The 17,975-nt window shown below is 45.9% G+C and overlaps 1 protein-coding gene across 1 annotated transcript in view; it reads right to left on the bottom strand.

Moving 5' to 3' along the window:
• The window catches only part of VWA8 (von Willebrand factor A domain containing 8), a 745,717-nt gene that overhangs the window by 44,099 nt on the left and 683,643 nt on the right, over positions 1 to 17,975 (bottom strand). Inside the window, 1 exon segment of the mRNA XM_029602953.1 lies at positions 2,337 to 2,462. Coding sequence (XP_029458813.1) covers positions 2,337 to 2,462 — 126 coding nt within the window.

Raw genomic sequence — 17,975 nt, 5'->3', positions numbered from 1 at the left:
GAAGTTTCATCTGCAGTTGATGTGCTCTGTGGACCTCCCCAGGGGTCCTCGCGCTCCCCAATATTCATATTTCATTCAGCCTTTGGGAAGTATGTTGTAATCAGTGGGTTTTTGGGGGTATATCTACACAGATGATGGCCAAGTAATTTACCCCTTAGATTAGGATGATGTGATGGCATTAAAGAATCTGCAATGTGGTCTCAAAGTGGCTTGATGCAAGCAAATAAAACTGATTTTAACTGTTAAAAAAACGGAAATGCTAATAACTGGAGATGTTCAGTCCATGGATCCAGTGAAGTTACTTTGGGCCAACAATCAGAGTATATCTGTTGATACAATAAAGTCATTGGGAGTAGTGTTTGATTCATCATTTACATTACAAAATCATGTGAAGTAGGTAGTATGTGGTGCGTTTTTAAAATTACAGGTAATACAGAGATTACGACTTTTCTTAGAAATTAGATTTTGTTCATTCAATGATTGTATCTCAACTGGACGACTGTAATGGACTGTGCATTGGTCTCCTTGATTGGCTAATGCACAGGGCTTTAGACAGTCCAGAAAAAGGTTGTAAAAATAGTATTTAAACAGCCTAGAGGGGCAGCCTCACTTCCTCTGTTACAGTTGACGCACAGGCTTCCCATAAAAGCAAGAGTACAGTTTAAAATTTTGACTCTGATGTGTCGGTTATTGAACAGCAAAGGATCAGTCTACCTGAGGGATAAATTGGTTCATAATCAGCCACGATGTGAACTGCAATTTAGCTAGGAAATGTTTCTGGTTGTTCCTACTATTAAGGTTTTATTGATTTGTTTTTTTTGACTTGTGGTTTTAATGTTTTTATATGTTTTATATCTTTATGACTGTACACCACTTTGGACAGCTCTTTTGGGCCTGGGAAGGCAGTCAAGAAATCATTTAAATAAATAATAAAATAAATGTGTATAATATATAAGAAACGGTACTGCTACTTCCATAATAAAAAGAGTATCTGACAAAGCTTTTGAGATCTGCTGTGTACTTGTGACTCGGACTAGCCACTGTTAGAGATAGAATGCTGGCCTTGATGGACCTTGGTTTGGCCCAGCACGGAATTTCTTATGTTATTTGGAATTTTGCCTAGGTTTGTCACATAGTTCCTGAAACCCCTTTATATTTCAATATTTTTATTGAACTTTCAAAGTAAAACATGTTGAGGCCAATATTCAGTAAGCCATTTAGTGGACAAGGTATCTGGCTAAAGTTACAGGCAATGATACAGGCTAAAGTTACAGGCAATGATATTCTCAGGATTAGACTACTGTAACACAATGTTGCTGGGTTTGCCAAGAAGTATTTTGCGGCCTTTACAGATTTTGTAAAATACTGCTGCACGTATATTAACAAACACAAGAAAGAGGGACCATATCACTCCGATCTTGAGAGAATTACATTGGCTCCCGATCGAACAGAGGATAACTTTTAAAGTTTTATGTGTCATTCACAAGATTCTGTATGGAGAAATGACAGACTGGCTGAACGCAGCAATAAGATTACATGTACCGCAACATAATTTGAGATCATCAAATAAAGGTCTCCTCTCGATCCCGAATATTAAATCTGCCCATTTATGTGAAGTCAGGGAGCGAGCGCTATCAATTGCGGGCCCTAAATACTGGAATGAAATGCCCACGGACCTGAGACTACAGCAAGATAAGAAGAAATTTAGGAAAGATCTAAAAACTTGGTTATTCCATCAAGCTTTCGTAGCGGAGTAAATGGTAGTGCCCCCACGTAACCTTTGGGAATCTCTAGAAAGTCGTTACTTTTATCCTGTTTTTTACTTCCATTTTCTAATGTTGTTTTTAGTTTTTAATCTCTTAATTTAACTTTTAATTGTATATATTCTTGGGATATTTTATAATTTATATCTAGATACGTAATTTTTAGAAGTTCTTACTTTTCTATAAATAATTTTTTTTTAGGGTTTTTTACATTTATGAGAAATTGTATTTTTTCTTTTTTCTATGTTAATTGATGTATAAAATGTGAACCGTAGAGATGGACTTTTTGTCTATTCAACGGTATATAAAACTGTTTAAAAATGAATAAATAATAAATAATAACTTGCCCTGTACATTCAGCGGGATAAACGTCCCGCTGAATACACCAGCCTAAAGTTATCCAGCTATATGATTTTATGTGCCAAAATTTTTACCAAGTTCGTAGATTAAGGGTTAAATGTAAATTAAAAGAAAAAATAATGAAAAAAAGAAAAAGTTACTGATGACAAATTGATTAAGAAATCAATGCAGTCTGCAGTGTGCATTTATCCAAAGGTTCAAGTGAAGATTCACCTCTGGCTCCAGCTCTCCCCTTCTTTTATAGATGGCTTTTTCTCCTGTCAGCCCATCAATGATTTTTGCATCATCCAGGTCCCCAAGAGTCTGGTGTCTCAGCCATTGTCGCTCCTTGCCCTTGGCCTACAAAACAAAAGCATTTTATTTTTAGTTACCAAGAGGTCTCTGAGCTAATATATAGTTTACACAGGCAAAACAGGGCACAGATAACAGCAAGCTCAGGGAAATATTTTGTGTGGCCCCTTCTCCTCAAATCTGGGGATTAGCTTCATCCCTGGACCCTAGGAGAAGCACTGGCAACTTCTGCTTTCACCTACTCTTCCTGTTTCTGTGTGATTGGGGAAGGAGGTAGGGGTTATGTGGCTCACATTTCTGATCTCATCCTGCTGCTGCCAAGAAGAACTGGGAACAGAAAGAGAACAGAAGAGCAGAGCTGTACCTGGCCAAAGTACTGGAAGATCCTGAAGTGTTAACTGGCTGGGGTGTAGAAGCAGAACTACACTAGCAACAGTGACACAGAAAATTGAATTTAGACCTTGCTGCAAGACAAAGGGATTTAAAAAGGATACTGTAAATCTGGTCCTCCTTGAAACAACAAATCTGGAGAGACAGTTCCAGGAATCTCATCATGGAGCCTAAAGAAGCTATAACATACTACATGACTCCAGGAGCAGTCAGGGTTTAGCAAAAGTCCAAGAAAATGAGAACTAGTTAGTTAATAAGGATTCAGAAGTTAACAGTCCAATTCCTTATGTAAGCTGCTAGAGGAACGTGAGAAAGGGAAGGATGTGTGTAGCAGTGAGCTGAGGAGGAGTAGGTAGATGGTAGGATTCGCCAGTCAGAGGGAGCTCAGAGGGCTCTCTGGAATGCAATACAAGAATCAGAAACTCTGCAGGTAAAAGTAAGGGATGGAGATGACTCTGATGGTAAAAGTGGAGATGGAGATGACTCTGAGTGGAGATGGAGATGACTCTGATGGTAAAAGTAAGGGATGGAGATGACCACAGGTTGACAAATCTGTGGTGATAACAATTGGCTGGGGAGCAACTAATTAGATTTGGTAGGTCAATAACTACTATGATATTACTGTATAATGCAAATGAAGGTTTATGACACCTTAGCCTCAGACTCCCTGTTTTAAATGGCAGAGGTTGTAGTTGGACTAGGTTCTGGCTGGAAGCATAGGAGTTAGAGGGAGTCAGTCAGAAAAAGGTCATGTCTAGAAATATTTGCTTATAACATAGTAAATAATGACAGATAAAGACCAAAATGGCCCATCTATTCTGCCCTTTAGTAATTTGTCTTCTTTGGGTAGATTTGTATAAAAATTCCCATATGGAACCCATACCCACTCCTCCTTCCCCATGTTCCTCATTCAATCTCTTAAAGTTGTACTACTGCCTTATAGAGTTGTAACTGCCACTCCATGTAGATTACTCCAATGCTTTCTCACAGATCCAATGGATCCACACCACTGCTGTTTAGGGTTGTAACCACTACTCAATGAAAGTTACCCCATGCCTTCTTAGAAGCACAGGGGTAGATTTTATAATTTTGCGCGAGCGTGAACAAAAGTACGCTGGATTTTATAAGATACGTGCGAAGCCGCGCGTATCTTATAAAATCCGGGGTCGGCGCGCACAAGGGGGGTGCACATTTGTGCAACCTGCGCGCACCGAGCCCAGCGCGCGCTGCCTCTTCCCTCCGAGGCCGCTCCGAAATCAGAGTGGCCTCGGAGGGAACTTTCCTTCCGCCCCCCCTCACCTTCCCCTTCCTTCCCCTACCTAATCCACCCCCCCGGCCCTATCTAAACCCCCCCTACCTTTGTTGGCAGATTTACGCCTGCGGAAAGCAGGCATAAATCTGGGCGCGCCATCACCCGACCCAGGGGCTGGTCCGGAGGCCTCGACCACGCCCCCGGGCCGGCGCCACGCCCCAGGGCCCGCCCCCGAAATGCCGCTTCACTCGTGGCACGCCCCCCGACATGCCCCTCCATGCAAGCCCCGGGACTTAGGCTCGGCGCGCGCAGGGGGGGGTTGGGGTAGGTTTTCGAGGGGTATGTGCGTACCTCTTTGAAAATCTACCCCACAATGTAGTCATATCACTTCTGTTTTGGACTTTAACCAGCATTCCATGCAGGCTACCTCAGTGCATCATTACCATTCTGTGTTTATTGCATGCTTAAAAAAATAACAAACTTTGTATATTTTCAAAATATGCTTGAAGTCTGCCACTGTTTTAGTTAGTAACATAATAGATGACGGTAGATAAAAGACCAATTGGCCCATCAAGTCTGCCCAGATATTTGAGACTATTTCTCTCTGGTAATCTAACATATTGCACACACATTCCCTTTGTTACCACCTCTACTAGTAGACTATTCCAAGCATTTGCTAACCTCTTAGTAAAGTAGTATTTTCTTACATTTCGTCCAAGTCTCTCTCCTTCCACCTTTGTATCATGAATCCTCAACACTGAGCTTCCCTTTTCATTGAAAGTTCTTCCTTCTTAAACCTTTAATGAATTCTGTTAGAAATCTGAATGTTTCTATCATATCCATTCTTTCCCTTCTATCTTCTAGAGCAAGGGTTGGCAGCAATCTTAGGCACGTGTGCCACTACCAAACTTGGGAACTTTCGAGTTGTGGTTACCCTGAAATTGCTGTTGATTAGCAGAAAGGGGAGGGGGCAGGAATAATGCATATCAACTTGCTCTGCTCCATCATTCCCCCACTACAAGTGAATTCATCTAAATCTGAAGCCTTATGGTTCAGTTATAAATCAATGACACCATCAGTTGCTTCCGTGATGCAAGGCACTTCAATCTCTCTCAAGTCCTTGGTTACCACTTTAGTTGTTTGGCTTGATTCTCATCTCACTATGACCCAGTATATCTCTTCTATAGTTCAGAAATCCTTTTTTCCTGTCTCAAGTATGTTCGCCATCTACGTTCTTTGTTGGATTCTCATGATTTGAAATCGCTAATTCATGCCTTTGTCATTTCTAAGCTTGACTATTGCAATTCTCTTCTTTTAAGTGCTCCAAATTATCAGTTAAAACATTTACCATTTTTCCAGAACACCTCTTCAAGAGTAATTTATGGACTCAAGAAATATAATCACATAACTCCCATCTTGCGTCATATACACTGCTTGCCTATATCTTATTGGATTTGGTTCAAAATTCTTTGTTTGTGCTGTTCATTTTGGATCCCCCTTTTATCTTTAAACTTCTGACCCCTTATTCCCTAGCCTAGTCTCTCTGATCATCTCAGAAAGGTTATTTACATCTTCAGCCCGCCATCACTTATTTGCCTAGAGTCCACTAGGGAATCTTCCTTCAGTTACCAGCCCCAGCCCTTTGGAACTCTCTTCCCCCTGACATCCATGCAGAATCAAATTACTTAAAATTTAGGAAGACAATGAAAATATGGCTTTTTCTCGGGCTTTTGATGATCTTGTTAACATCATTCATGTAACAGATATACTCTACCAGCTTGTTTGTCTATCATTTTGTTTTTCATTTGTTGTATTAATTGTTTTAATTTAGATTCTAAGTTTGATTATGTTTTATATATGTCCTATCTTTTATGATTACATATGTTTTTATGATTTTATTATGTATGGTTTTTTATTGTACCATTGTCTAGATAACACACTTTACAGACAGGATACAAAATAAATTAAATCTATAAAAGGACAATATTACCTCCTATTTTCTATTGGTGATATCTTCCCTTGTACACCTGAGTATACTGTTAGCTTTCTCTCTTATTTTACCATGCTGACTGGTAACCTTCATTTCATCAGTCACTTTCCTGTTCTTATCCTCCTAACTGATAAATGGCCAACAGGTTTTGAACCCTAGATGTGTGATTTAACATTGTTTTGTACTGAAGCACAGGTTTCAAAGTTTTGTCTAGTCTTACATTTATTTTTCAAGTCATCTTTCAGATTTGACATTCCTCTATATATTATGTCATTTGCATGCAGAAATACTTTTCTTTTGAGTCCTTCTACAACATTGCTAATAAAGATGTTCAAAAGTACTGGCTGTAATACTGAGCCATCCCACTCTTTCCAGATGTTGGCTTTTCTTTCCTGAAGTCCATCTTCTTCCTGGCATCACAGCAGCATTCCTTGCACTATGGAAGATGGCCTGCAGTTCCCTTCAGAACCCAGAGCAAGTGTAATAGAATGTACTAGCATAGGAGAGGGTAGCAAAAAAAAAAGTGAAAAATACTGGAAGTAAAACAAAACAATAAAGCACGACTATAGTGGAGTGCCATATATCTACTGATCCTAAACATCAAGATTAATCTTGTACTTCAAAATAAGAAACAATAACACTTAATACAGACTCCTCAACAAAATGCGATTGTATGGGTTCTTATGATCAAATTGTTACCTCTTAGAAAATTAGCTGCAAGACATATGGGTACAAAAGTTCCTGCATAACTTACTGAAAATTGCCTCCTATAGGATTCTCATGCCCTTCTAAGGTTACCAGAAGTCACAAGGGATAGTTGGGGCCAGTTCTGGTTTTGTCCTGTGAAAAAGATGTGTAGTTCTGTTTTGCTCCTGAAAATCTGGACCATAAACCAAAACCAGGAAAAGCTCAGTCAGTTTGATGTGCAATGCCTAAGGTTCCCTTCCTCCTGCGGGCCCTGAACGCTGTTCTCTGCAGCACTATCAGTCTCCACCAGCCTGAAGATACTCATAGAGTATAATTAAACCCAGGTCTCTTGTACTGCCACTGAGCCATAAAGTCATCTCCAAGATGTAAAGTTGCATTCGAAATTTACTCAACAAAAAGTGCACCTGAGGTAACCTGGGATCAGTGAAAGGGGGCAAGGATTTTGTGGTAAGTATGGGCCTTATTGATTAAAGATTTGCTTCCATCCTGTACTAATGATATATTGACTGTGTTTATAGCAAAGGGGTGAGGTATAACAAACAGATAAATATGTTTGAAAATTATTTTGAAATAATCTCTTGACAGGAAATCAGTGAAGCTCTCTGAGAATAGTACAGAGATGATCACAATTTTTCTTTGTCTGAGTAAGGAATGAAACTGGCATAATGGCAGGTTTCTGAGTATCTATATATCTAGCTATATATATACATATATACATATATATATATCAGGCAATCTATATCTATATCTCTAGATAAATAGATAGATATATTGGAAATGGAAGTGTTGGGTGAGGCCATTACATAGAGAAAACAGTGCCAGACTATACAGTCAAGAGTGAAAGAGGCAAAAAATGGTGATTACATCCAGTGCCTTAAAGTACCAGTCACGAAGACCAAATCTGTCAAAAATTGATAAACAGTGTATACTAGAGGGGATAAGAAGCAGAGGGAAGGACGCAGGCTGCTTCTTGGCAGAGCTGGAGGTGATGACTGCCTGCCATTAGCACTGTCAGTTAAGACTGCAACTGTGCAGATGCCATGAGATAAGGAGGAAAGGAACTGAGTAAAAAGACCATCGAAGGACAAAAGTATACTTACAAAGCAGAAATCAAATTAGTCAACTCAACTTTATGCTATTTAGACTGATGGAGCCAGTCTATAAAATATCTGCAAAAACTTATTTCAGTACCACTTTTCCTTTCATCCTCTTCCCAAAAGAAAGCTTTCCCAGACTGTGTACACAAGAGGAGACCTGGGGATGTCCTGGAGTAACGAGCCAATATGCAAACAATCCCAAAATGGATAACTTACAGATAGCCAGATAAGTTATCAGACATATTCAGCGGGATAAATATCCCACTGAATATCCCCAAATAAAGTTATCCAGGCTATGTTTGGATACAGCCAGTTAGGTTTCAAAGTTATTTGGGAGCATGTTCCTGTATAACTTTAACTTCTCTGGCTACATTCAAAGAATGTAGCCGGTTAAGAAGCACTTGAAGTTTAAAAGAGGGAGGCTTTTTGGACCTTTAGGCCTCCAACATTTGCTACATATTTTAGGGGGCGCGGGGAGGATCAGCTCAGCCAGCATTGGTTTCATTGAGGCAAGGGATGGGGGATTGGGCTACCTGCTCAAGAGCTTTTCTTTATTTTAACCTTCAAGCACTTATTAACTGGCTATATTCTTTGAATATAGCTGGTTAAATTAAAGTTATGTGGGAACACGTTCCCTGCTGCTGCCCCTGTCTTGAGTTAGCCAAACAATTTATTCGGCTAACTCAACTCCGCTGCGGATTGCCCCTGAAACGCCTACCACATGTGGATTCATTTCATCTGGAGGACGACTTATCCGGCCAAAATGTATGTGATAAGAGGCACCGATATTCAAAAGTCACCATTTTTCTGGAGAACACTTTGCGTTTTCCAGATAAATGCCTTCAAATATTGACCTCAGTGTGCTTTTTGATGAGATTAACTTTTAGAGCTCTGCATGCTGTGCTTTCATAACTGAGGCTTATATAAATAGTGTTCTACTACACAAAGAACACATAAAAAAATATTATAATAGATAAAAAGAAACCAGCAAAGTTAAAGCAACTGGACTTTGGTGATCCATCTTTGAACATCTGTTAGTTAACCTTATAAAATATCATGGCTAGTTGGTTTTCCATTTAACTACTTCTGTTTTCGGTGAGTTAGCATGGTACTTTTGATCTGCTTATAGAAAACATACAAACTGATGGCACGTAAAGACCGCCAGGCCCATCCAGTCTGCCCATTTTCCCAATTTACTGCCAGATTTTCCTTTGCTTCCCCCACTTTTAAGGAAAGGTCAGGGAATATGACAAATAAACATATGGAATTCAACTGGCCAAAAAATGACCCCCATCCCCATAGAGGGTACCCTTGACTCGCTATCACTCACACCCTGCAAAAAATCCCATTCTGTCATCATTGTTAACAAACTGTTTTTTTAACCTTTGATGGACTTGAGCTTTAAATATATGTTATTCTGCTATGGATGTTAAAACATTCCTGGTTTTTAGCACTTGTAAACTATTCCCAGTCACTGAACACCTCTATGGAAAGTGCTGGCAGCCTAAGATTGATGAAAACCATGTTCTTGCATAGCTCCGGGGTGAACAAATCATTGAATGTAAAACCCCAGGCCAGCAGACCTTTTGTTAGCTTCGTGGACCCTTGGGCCGATCGGAACCAGGAGATGGAATACCTTAGAGAGGTAGGGGCACCGGTTCCAAACGGGAGGCGGCGAAAGCAGGCTTGCGGACTACCGGGAGAAAGACACGAAGGGCCCTATGCGACCAAGGACCAGGAGATGAAGCTGACCCGGTGGGAGAGGTGCTTCGCCCTGGAAGCCGGTACTCCCCCGAGAGGAGCTCGTAGGAGTCCGGCCGCTGGGACTTAGGCGGTTCACCCTGGAAGCCGGTGTCCCCCCGGGAGGAGCCCGTAGGAACCCGGCCGCTGGGACTTAGGAGATCCCTATCGATGGAGAAGTAGCTCACCAAGCCCGGGTCAGGTGTCGGAGAATCGCTGTCAGCCGGTCCGCGTCTAGAGCCAGAGAAGTCGTTGACAGCCAGTCCAAGTCGAGATCCAGAGAAGTATCGTAAGCCAAGCCGAGTCGAGAGCCAGAAGACACCGAAGCCGAACCAGGGTCAGAAGCCAAGAAGAACCACAAGCCAATCCGAAGTCGAAAACCAGAAGATCAAAGTGACGAGCAGGAACACAGCAACTGGGAGCAGGACGAACCTGGGAACCTCGTTGCAAGGCAATGGCTGGGCTGTACTGCAGGGTTTTTATACCCTGCAGCGTCTGACGTCACCCGGGAGCTTCCCCTGCCAATTTCCTGTGCTGGCCCTTTAAGGCCAGCTGAGAGACGCGCGCGTGCGTCTAGGGGGCGGGGCCAGCCGCCGAGGAACGCCGACGGATCGGAAGAGGCCGGGACGCGATGCCAGAGGGCCCTGCAGGCCCGAGTGAGGTCGGGACAGGCCGGGGGCGCAGCGCCCGCGGTCCCTGCAGGCCTGGGAGGCCGGAGCCAGCGACGCTACCGCCGCGGGGTGAGTGTCGGTCCCGGGGGCGCCCCGGGATCGCAACAGTACCCCTCCTCCTACGGCCCCCCCCAGGAGGACGCGGCTTGTCCGGGTGCGCCCTATGAAACTGGAGGAGAAGGTCTTTGTCGAGAATGTGCGAGGAGGGCTCCCAAGAGTTCTCTTCAGGACCGTACCCCTCCCAGGAAAGGAGATACTCCCAGTGTCGACGACGGAACCGAACATCCAGGACCTCCTGAACCGTGTACGTGGCTCCAGGGTCAGTCGCAACAGGAGTGGGCTCCGGAGGCTGAGGTCGCAAGTGGGAGTGGACCACTGGTTTGAGAAGAGAGACGTGGAAAACATCATGAATCTTCAGCGTGGATGGGAGGCGTAACCGATAGGACACTGCTCCTATGCGTTCAGCTACCGGGAAGGGGCCGATGTAGCGAGGCGCCAGTCTCATGGAGGGAGTCCGCAGCTGAATGTGTCTGGTGCTCAGCCAGACCTTTGTCCCGGGTAAGAAGACAGGTGCGGGGCGTCGAGACCGGTCTGCATACTTTTTGAACCGGGCCGTGGTCTTGTGAAGTCTCTCCTGGGTGGAGAGCCAGAGCTGATGGATCTGCTCCGCTGTCAGCTGTGCTGCCGGGGAAGAGACCGTCGCAGGTAAGGGCAAAGGAGGTTTGGGTACTTTCCCGTAAACCAGTTGGAAGGGGGACTGTAAGGTGGCCGAGTGTTTGTGTCGGTTATAAGAAAACTCGGCCCAGGGAAGAAGCGAGACCCAGTTGTCTTGGAGGTCCCCCACGAAGGCTCGGAGAAAGGCCTTGAGAGTACGATTTGTCCGTTCGACCTGGCCGTTACTCTGCGGATGAAATGCTGTAGTTAGGTCCAGCTGTACCCCGAACTTCCTGCAAAGAGCCCTCCAGTACTTTGCTGTGAACTGGGGGCCTCGGTCTGAGGTAAGGTGCAAGGGCAAGCCATGTAGCCGAAAGATATGGTGGACAAACAATGTGGCCAGTTCAGGAGCCGAAGGCAGTTTGGCCAATGGCACAAAGTGGGCCATTTTTGAGAATCGGTCAATGGTGACCCAAATGACGGTTTTCCCCTCAGAGGGCGGCAACTCCACAATGAAATCCGTGGAAATGTGCGTCCACGGTTCCGTAGGAATGGGAAGCGGCTGCAGGAGTCCCCATGGTCGACCTGGTAATGGTTTTTGCTGGGCACAAGTAGGACACGACTGCACATAAAGCCGGACATCCTCCTTCATCCGTGGCCACCAATAGAACTCCGTCAAGAGCTCCAAAGTTCGGGCAATCCCTGGGTGCCCGGCCGTGAGGGAATCATGTGCCCATGCTAAGACCCTCCTCCTGGAGCGGGCCGGGACTACTGTCTTGCCCGCGGGTCTGACGTCAGAGGCGGCTAGACACACCTTAGCTGGATCCAGAATGTAGCGAAGTGGTTCTGGGGTGTCCTCCGTCTCAGTAGCACGAGAGAGAGCATCTGCCCTTACGTTCTTGGCCGCCGGTCGGTAATGGAGAGTAAAGTTGAAGCGGCTGAAAAAGAGGGACCAGCGTGCCTGCCGAGGGTTGAGTCTTTGGGCACGGCACAGGTATTCCAAATTTTTATGGTCGGTGTAGACTATGATGGGGTGTTGGGCCCCCTCCAGCCACTGGCGCCACTCCTCAAAGGCTAGCTTGACTGCGAGTAGCTCCTTGTCGCCGATACCATAGTTTCTTTCGGCGGGAGAGAACTTACGAGAGAAATAGGAGCAGGGCCAGGTTTTCCCATTCTTGTCGAGTTGAGCCAACACAGCCCCTACCGCCACGTCGGAGGCGTCCACTTCTACCACAAATTGGCGCAAGGGATCAGGGTGTCGGAGGCAGGTCTCCCGTAGAAAGGCCTTTTTAAGTTCCTGGAAGGCTTGTGTTGCGTTGGGGGTCCATTTGTGGGCATCAGCTCCTTTACGGGTGAGGGCCGTTAGAGGCGCCACCAGGCTGGAGTAGTGTGGAATGAAGTGGCGATAGAAGTTGGCGAAGCCTAAAAAGCGCTGGAGCGCTTTCCCCCCATGGGGCTGAGGCCATTTCTCAATGGCTGCGACCTTATCCGGGTCCATCTGGAAGCCCGTTGAAGAAACAATGTATCCCAGGAAAGGCAGCGAGTCTTGTTCGAATTGGCATTTTTCCAATTTGGCGTATAGCCGGTTCTCTCTTAGTTTCTGGAGTACTTGGCGAACATGTTGGCGATGAGAGGCAAGATCCTGGGAGTAAATTAGGACATCATCCAAATACACGATAACCGTGGTGTGCAGCAGCTCGCGAAGAACCTCGTTCATCAGGTTTTGAAACACAGCTGGGGCGTTGCAGAGACCGAATGGCATGACGAGATATTCGTAGTGACCGTCTCTGGTGTTAAAGGCGGTCTTCCATTCGTCCCCCGGGCGGATCCGCACTAGGTTATACGCCCCTCGGAGGTCAAGCTTGGTGAAAAAGCGAGCCCCTTGAAGGCGGTCTAAGAGTTCCGGAATCAAAGGCAATGGATAACGATCCCGACGGGTGATTAGGTTCAGGCCCCGGTAATCGATACAGGGGCGAAGGGACCCGTCCTTCTTCCCTACAAAAAAGAACCCGGCCCCGGCGGGGGAGTTGGATGGTCTGATGAAACCCCGTTCTAGGTTCTCCTTTATGTAGGCCGACATAGCCTGAGTCTCTGGCAGGGATAGTGGATAGATCCTCCCACGGGGTGGCGTAGTCCCTGGTAGCAGAGTGATTGCGCAATCAAAGGGTCGGTGTTCCGGGAGTAATTCGGCTTTTTCTTTGGAAAAGACGTCGCGGAAGTCGTGATACTGAGGCGGAACCGTCAAGGGGGTCGTGAGGAGAGGTAGTGTCTGCAAAGGACGAGCGGGGAGGCAGCGATGGAAACACGCTGAACCCCAAGACGTAATCTGAAGCGTGGCCCAATCGATCGTAGGCGAATGTTCCCTGAGCCAGGGCAGGCCCAGGACCACGGGGTGAATAGCTTTTTCAAGAATGAGGAAGGACATCTCCTCCCTATGCAGGGCTCCGACTTGAAGCTTCAGCGGGGTAGTGCGAGTAGCGATGACACCCGGGAGGGGGACCCCCTGGATAGAGGAGACTCGCACGGGTGGTTCCTGAGGCAGGACCTTGAGCTGGAGCTGTTGCACCAGTTCTTGGAGGATAAAATTCCCCCCGGACCCAGAGTCTAGCAGGGCTAAGGTGTCAAACCCACCCTCAGGCAGACAAAGGCGTACCGGTACGGTACATGGGGAGTTGGGTGAAACATTGCCTAGAGTTAACTCCCCGCTAGACTCTAGGTTCGGGCGTTTTCCGGGCGCTCGGTACAGCGGGCTAAGAAATGTCCGTTGCTCCCACAGTAAAGACACAGTCTTAGGGCGCGACGGCGCCTCCGCTCTTCAGAAGATAGGGGCCCTCTCCCCAATTGCATAGGCTCTTCTGCCGAGGTGGTCGCGGCAGCAGGCTGGGAAGGTCGGGTACGAGGCGGAGTGACCCTGCGACTGGTCTGTCCCGACGTGGGTCTTCGGTCCCGGAAGCGGCGCTGGATGCGTCGATCCACTCGCCCAGCCAGCTCAATCAAATCTTGAAGATCGTCAGGCAGGTCCCGGGCTGCCAGTTCGTCCTGGAGCCGTGGTGAAAGTCCCTCCAGGAAAATGCCATGCAAGCTGTCTTCGCCCCAAGCCAGCTCAGAGGCGAGGGTCTGGAATTCCATCGCGTATTCTTCCAGAGGCCGATTCCCCTGTCTCAGCTGGAGCAATTCGGAGGCGGCTGTGGAGGCACGGGATGGTTCATCGAAGACTCTTCGAAACGACTTGACGAACTGCACTAGGTTGTTCAGTCTGAAGTCCTGGCGTTCCCAAAGGGAAGAAGCCCAGACCAATGGTTTCCCATCCAGGAGGGAAATGATGTACGTCGTCTTGACTCGATCCGTGGGAAATTGTGCGGGCAGCAGGTCAAAACGAATATAACATTGATTGAGGAATCCTCTGCATGTCTTAGGATCCCCTGAGTACCGGGCTGGTGCGGGCATCTGTACAGGAGTGATGGAACCCATACTAGCCTGAGAGGAAGATGCCACAGGAGCTACTGCGGAGGCCCCCTCCACGCGATCCGCCAGGCGTTGAACTGTTGACATCAAGGTTTCGAGGCAGTTCTGTTGCTGCTGTAGCTTCTGGGCTATGCCCGGGATGGCTTTGAGTCCAGCAAGGTCCGCCGGGTCCATGGCCTTGCAATCTGTTAGCTTCGTGGACCCTTGGGCCGATCGGAACCAGGAGATGGAATACCTTAGAGAGGTAGGGGCACCGGTTCCAAACGGGAGGCGGCGAAAGCAGGCTTGCGGACTACCGGGAGAAAGACACGAAGGGCCCTATGCGACCAAGGACCAGGAGATGAAGCTGACCCGGTGGGAGAGGTGCTTCGCCCTGGAAGCCGGTACTCCCCCGAGAGGAGCTCGTAGGAGTCCGGCCGCTGGGACTTAGGCGGTTCACCCTGGAAGCCGGTGTCCCCCCGGGAGGAGCCCGTAGGAACCCGGCCGCTGGGACTTAGGAGATCCCTATCGATGGAGAAGTAGCTCACCAAGCCCGGGTCAGGTGTCGGAGAATCGCTGTCAGCCGGTCCGCGTCTAGAGCCAGAGAAGTCGTTGACAGCCAGTCCAAGTCGAGATCCAGAGAAGTATCGTAAGCCAAGCCGAGTCGAGAGCCAGAAGACACCGAAGCCGAACCAGGGTCAGAAGCCAAGAAGAACCACAAGCCAATCCGAAGTCGAAAACCAGAAGATCAAAGTGACGAGCAGGAACACAGCAACTGGGAGCAGGACGAACCTGGGAACCTCGTTGCAAGGCAATGGCTGGGCTGTACTGCAGGGTTTTTATACCCTGCAGCGTCTGACGTCACCCGGGAGCTTCCCCTGCCAATTTCCTGTGCTGGCCCTTTAAGGCCAGCTGAGAGACGCGCGCGTGCGTCTAGGGGGCGGGGCCAGCCGCCGAGGAACGCCGACGGATCGGAAGAGGCCGGGACGCGATGCCAGAGGGCCCTGCAGGCCCGAGTGAGGTCGGGACAGGCCGGGGGCGCAGCGCCCGCGGTCCCTGCAGGCCTGGGAGGCCGGAGCCAGCGACGCTACCGCCGCGGGGTGAGTGTCGGTCCCGGGGGCGCCCCGGGATCGCAACACCTTTGTTACCCCCGTGGAAGTTTCTCCATTCTTTTTCAGAGGCTCTTACCATTTGAGGAAACCGCTTCAGTTGCAGAACATTTTTACTGGTGAGCTTAAAATGAAATAACATTTGTTATGCTTATCATGCAGGAAATCATTTGGGCAGTTTTATCCCAGGTGTTCATTCTCTATGTGATGACATTTTTTGCAGATCTGTCTTTTATTTTCATTTTCCCCAAGGCTTGCAGTACATGCTGCAGAGGCTGTGGTAATTTTTTTTTTTTACTTCTGTTACAAAGGAGGCATTATTAGGCTAAGAGAGTCAAAGAGCTTGTTTCAAGAACACCCCACAGCTGCTCCTCAAGCAAGCCGAGGCTGAGATGCTGAATGTATATGGAAACTGGAAAGATACCAAAGCTGTGCATGAGCACTAAACATCCACTACAATCAACAATGTAAAAATTAACATTTTATTTTAAAAGCAAAATACCTTATTTTTAGGTTTGCGATATTCTGTAACCGAAATGATTCATTCCTGGCAGGAACATTGCTAGGAAATTAAAAGATCTGGAGCATGGATTGATAGGTCATCCCCCCCCTCCCCCCACCAACAAGATTTTAATAAATATATTGAAGACGCACAGTTACTTCCTCCCTCCAAGCGCAATCTTCTAAAAATAAACCAAACATAAGATATCTTCTGTTGCGAGATTAAAACAAGCTAGACTGCAACACATCTTTACAAGAGCAGCACTGGAAGACTGATGCTTCTATCCAGCACCTCCCACCACTGAATCCTCTCTCTCTCCTGCGCAGTGCATGGTTTGAAACAGCTGACTGAAACGAATAGGCCTTAGTGGCGGGAAGATTGGGTTTGAGGCACAAGGGTGCTGATGCTACTCTTATACCAGCAGAGGCATACAATTAAAAATTATACATTTATAATAGATTTTACATACAAAAGGACATTCAAAGTATAGTATTCTGAGGCAATTATATGACATGGATATTACATTTATATGCACTGCTGTGATACCAACCAGAAAACCCTGAAAAAAAAGACACGCTGAACTCAAATGGTATTAGGTCTATTGTAAAGCATGTTGGGGGTGGGCTTGGTCCTCAGAAAGCCATAAGTAAAGTGAATTACAATTACAATATAGTAAACCTCACATACCAAAATGGCACCAACTACCAGCACTCAAACAGTAACAATCCTACCTATGAAAAGGCAACTCTGCAAATATTTCAGCAAACCCTAAAACACCAAAAAGCCTCCTATTAGAAAAACAGATCAAGCCAGGCTGCTATAGATACCTACACAGAAACTACATGATAGCAGAATACCTCACCTTAGTCACATATGCAGAACACAGACAAACTGTCACCAAATACAGAATAAAGTGACCATAAAGTTTAAACGGAAACATGCAGACAAAAATTGAACTGGAAACCACAAGAAGCAATGTAACAATGGAAAAACAGAAACATCACCATTTCTTATAAATCATCAAGCAATAAAATCAAGAAATATAAAATATCAATCATAATATTAAAATATATTGAGATTTATTTGTATTGTACGATTCTGATATTTTGTAAATGTTACAATGTATTTATTGGGAACAGCTGTGATTGTTTTACAGAATGATGGTATATAAATCAAATAAATACATAAAACCACACTAATAAATAGAATATTTCAAAATAACGGACAAAAAGAACATCCAATAGGAAATACTTACTGTACCTGAAGGTACTCTCCTTTGAAGTGTATGAAAAAGTGAAATATAAAATTAAAAGATATATAACATAAAATAATTAAAATATTTCAAAATAGCAGACATCAAATAACACCCAATAATTAAAACAAATATGGACAAAAAAATCTCCCATTCTCCATACCTGGAAACTTTTGATTTCCAGTCACCCTGAGATTTTAGTAGATTAGTAGGATAAGAGAGGCACAGGAAATTTATCCTCGCTTTCTCTCCTACGCGCACACACACACACACACACACATGCCTTCTTCTCTCAAGTACACATGCACTTCCCTCTCTCTTGCACACACATACACTAACACACACAAGCTTCCCTCTCTCTCTCTCAAACACAGACACACGCACACTCTAGCCTCTCACTTTGCCAGGCTTCTCTCTCTTGCTGGCTCCCAGCTGGATGGGTTTCTTCCTCCTACCCAGGCTCAAATTCTTCAGTTCATTCTTTTACCCCTCACTCTTTTACTTCTCTATCCCAGATACAGCACACCTTTTCCCCAGTTTGTTTTCTTATTCCTCTGGAGACCTGAAACTTCTATGACTCCCAGTTCATCTCTCCTTGATCCCCTTGAGGGAGGTGTCAAGTCTCAACGGAGATGGAAGACAGAGAACTAGTCTTTCATCCCCCACTATCATCCTTCATAACCTGGTCCCTCCTGTCCTGACCTGTGCAGAAAAAGAAATAGCAACACGGCTTGGTGGAAGTACTAGGCAAA

This window comes from Rhinatrema bivittatum, chromosome 5, assembly GCF_901001135.1.
Source record: "Rhinatrema bivittatum chromosome 5, aRhiBiv1.1, whole genome shotgun sequence".
Classification (NCBI taxonomy): Eukaryota; Metazoa; Chordata; class Amphibia; order Gymnophiona; family Rhinatrematidae; genus Rhinatrema; species Rhinatrema bivittatum.
This window is presented reverse-complemented; position numbering and strand designations above follow the sequence as displayed.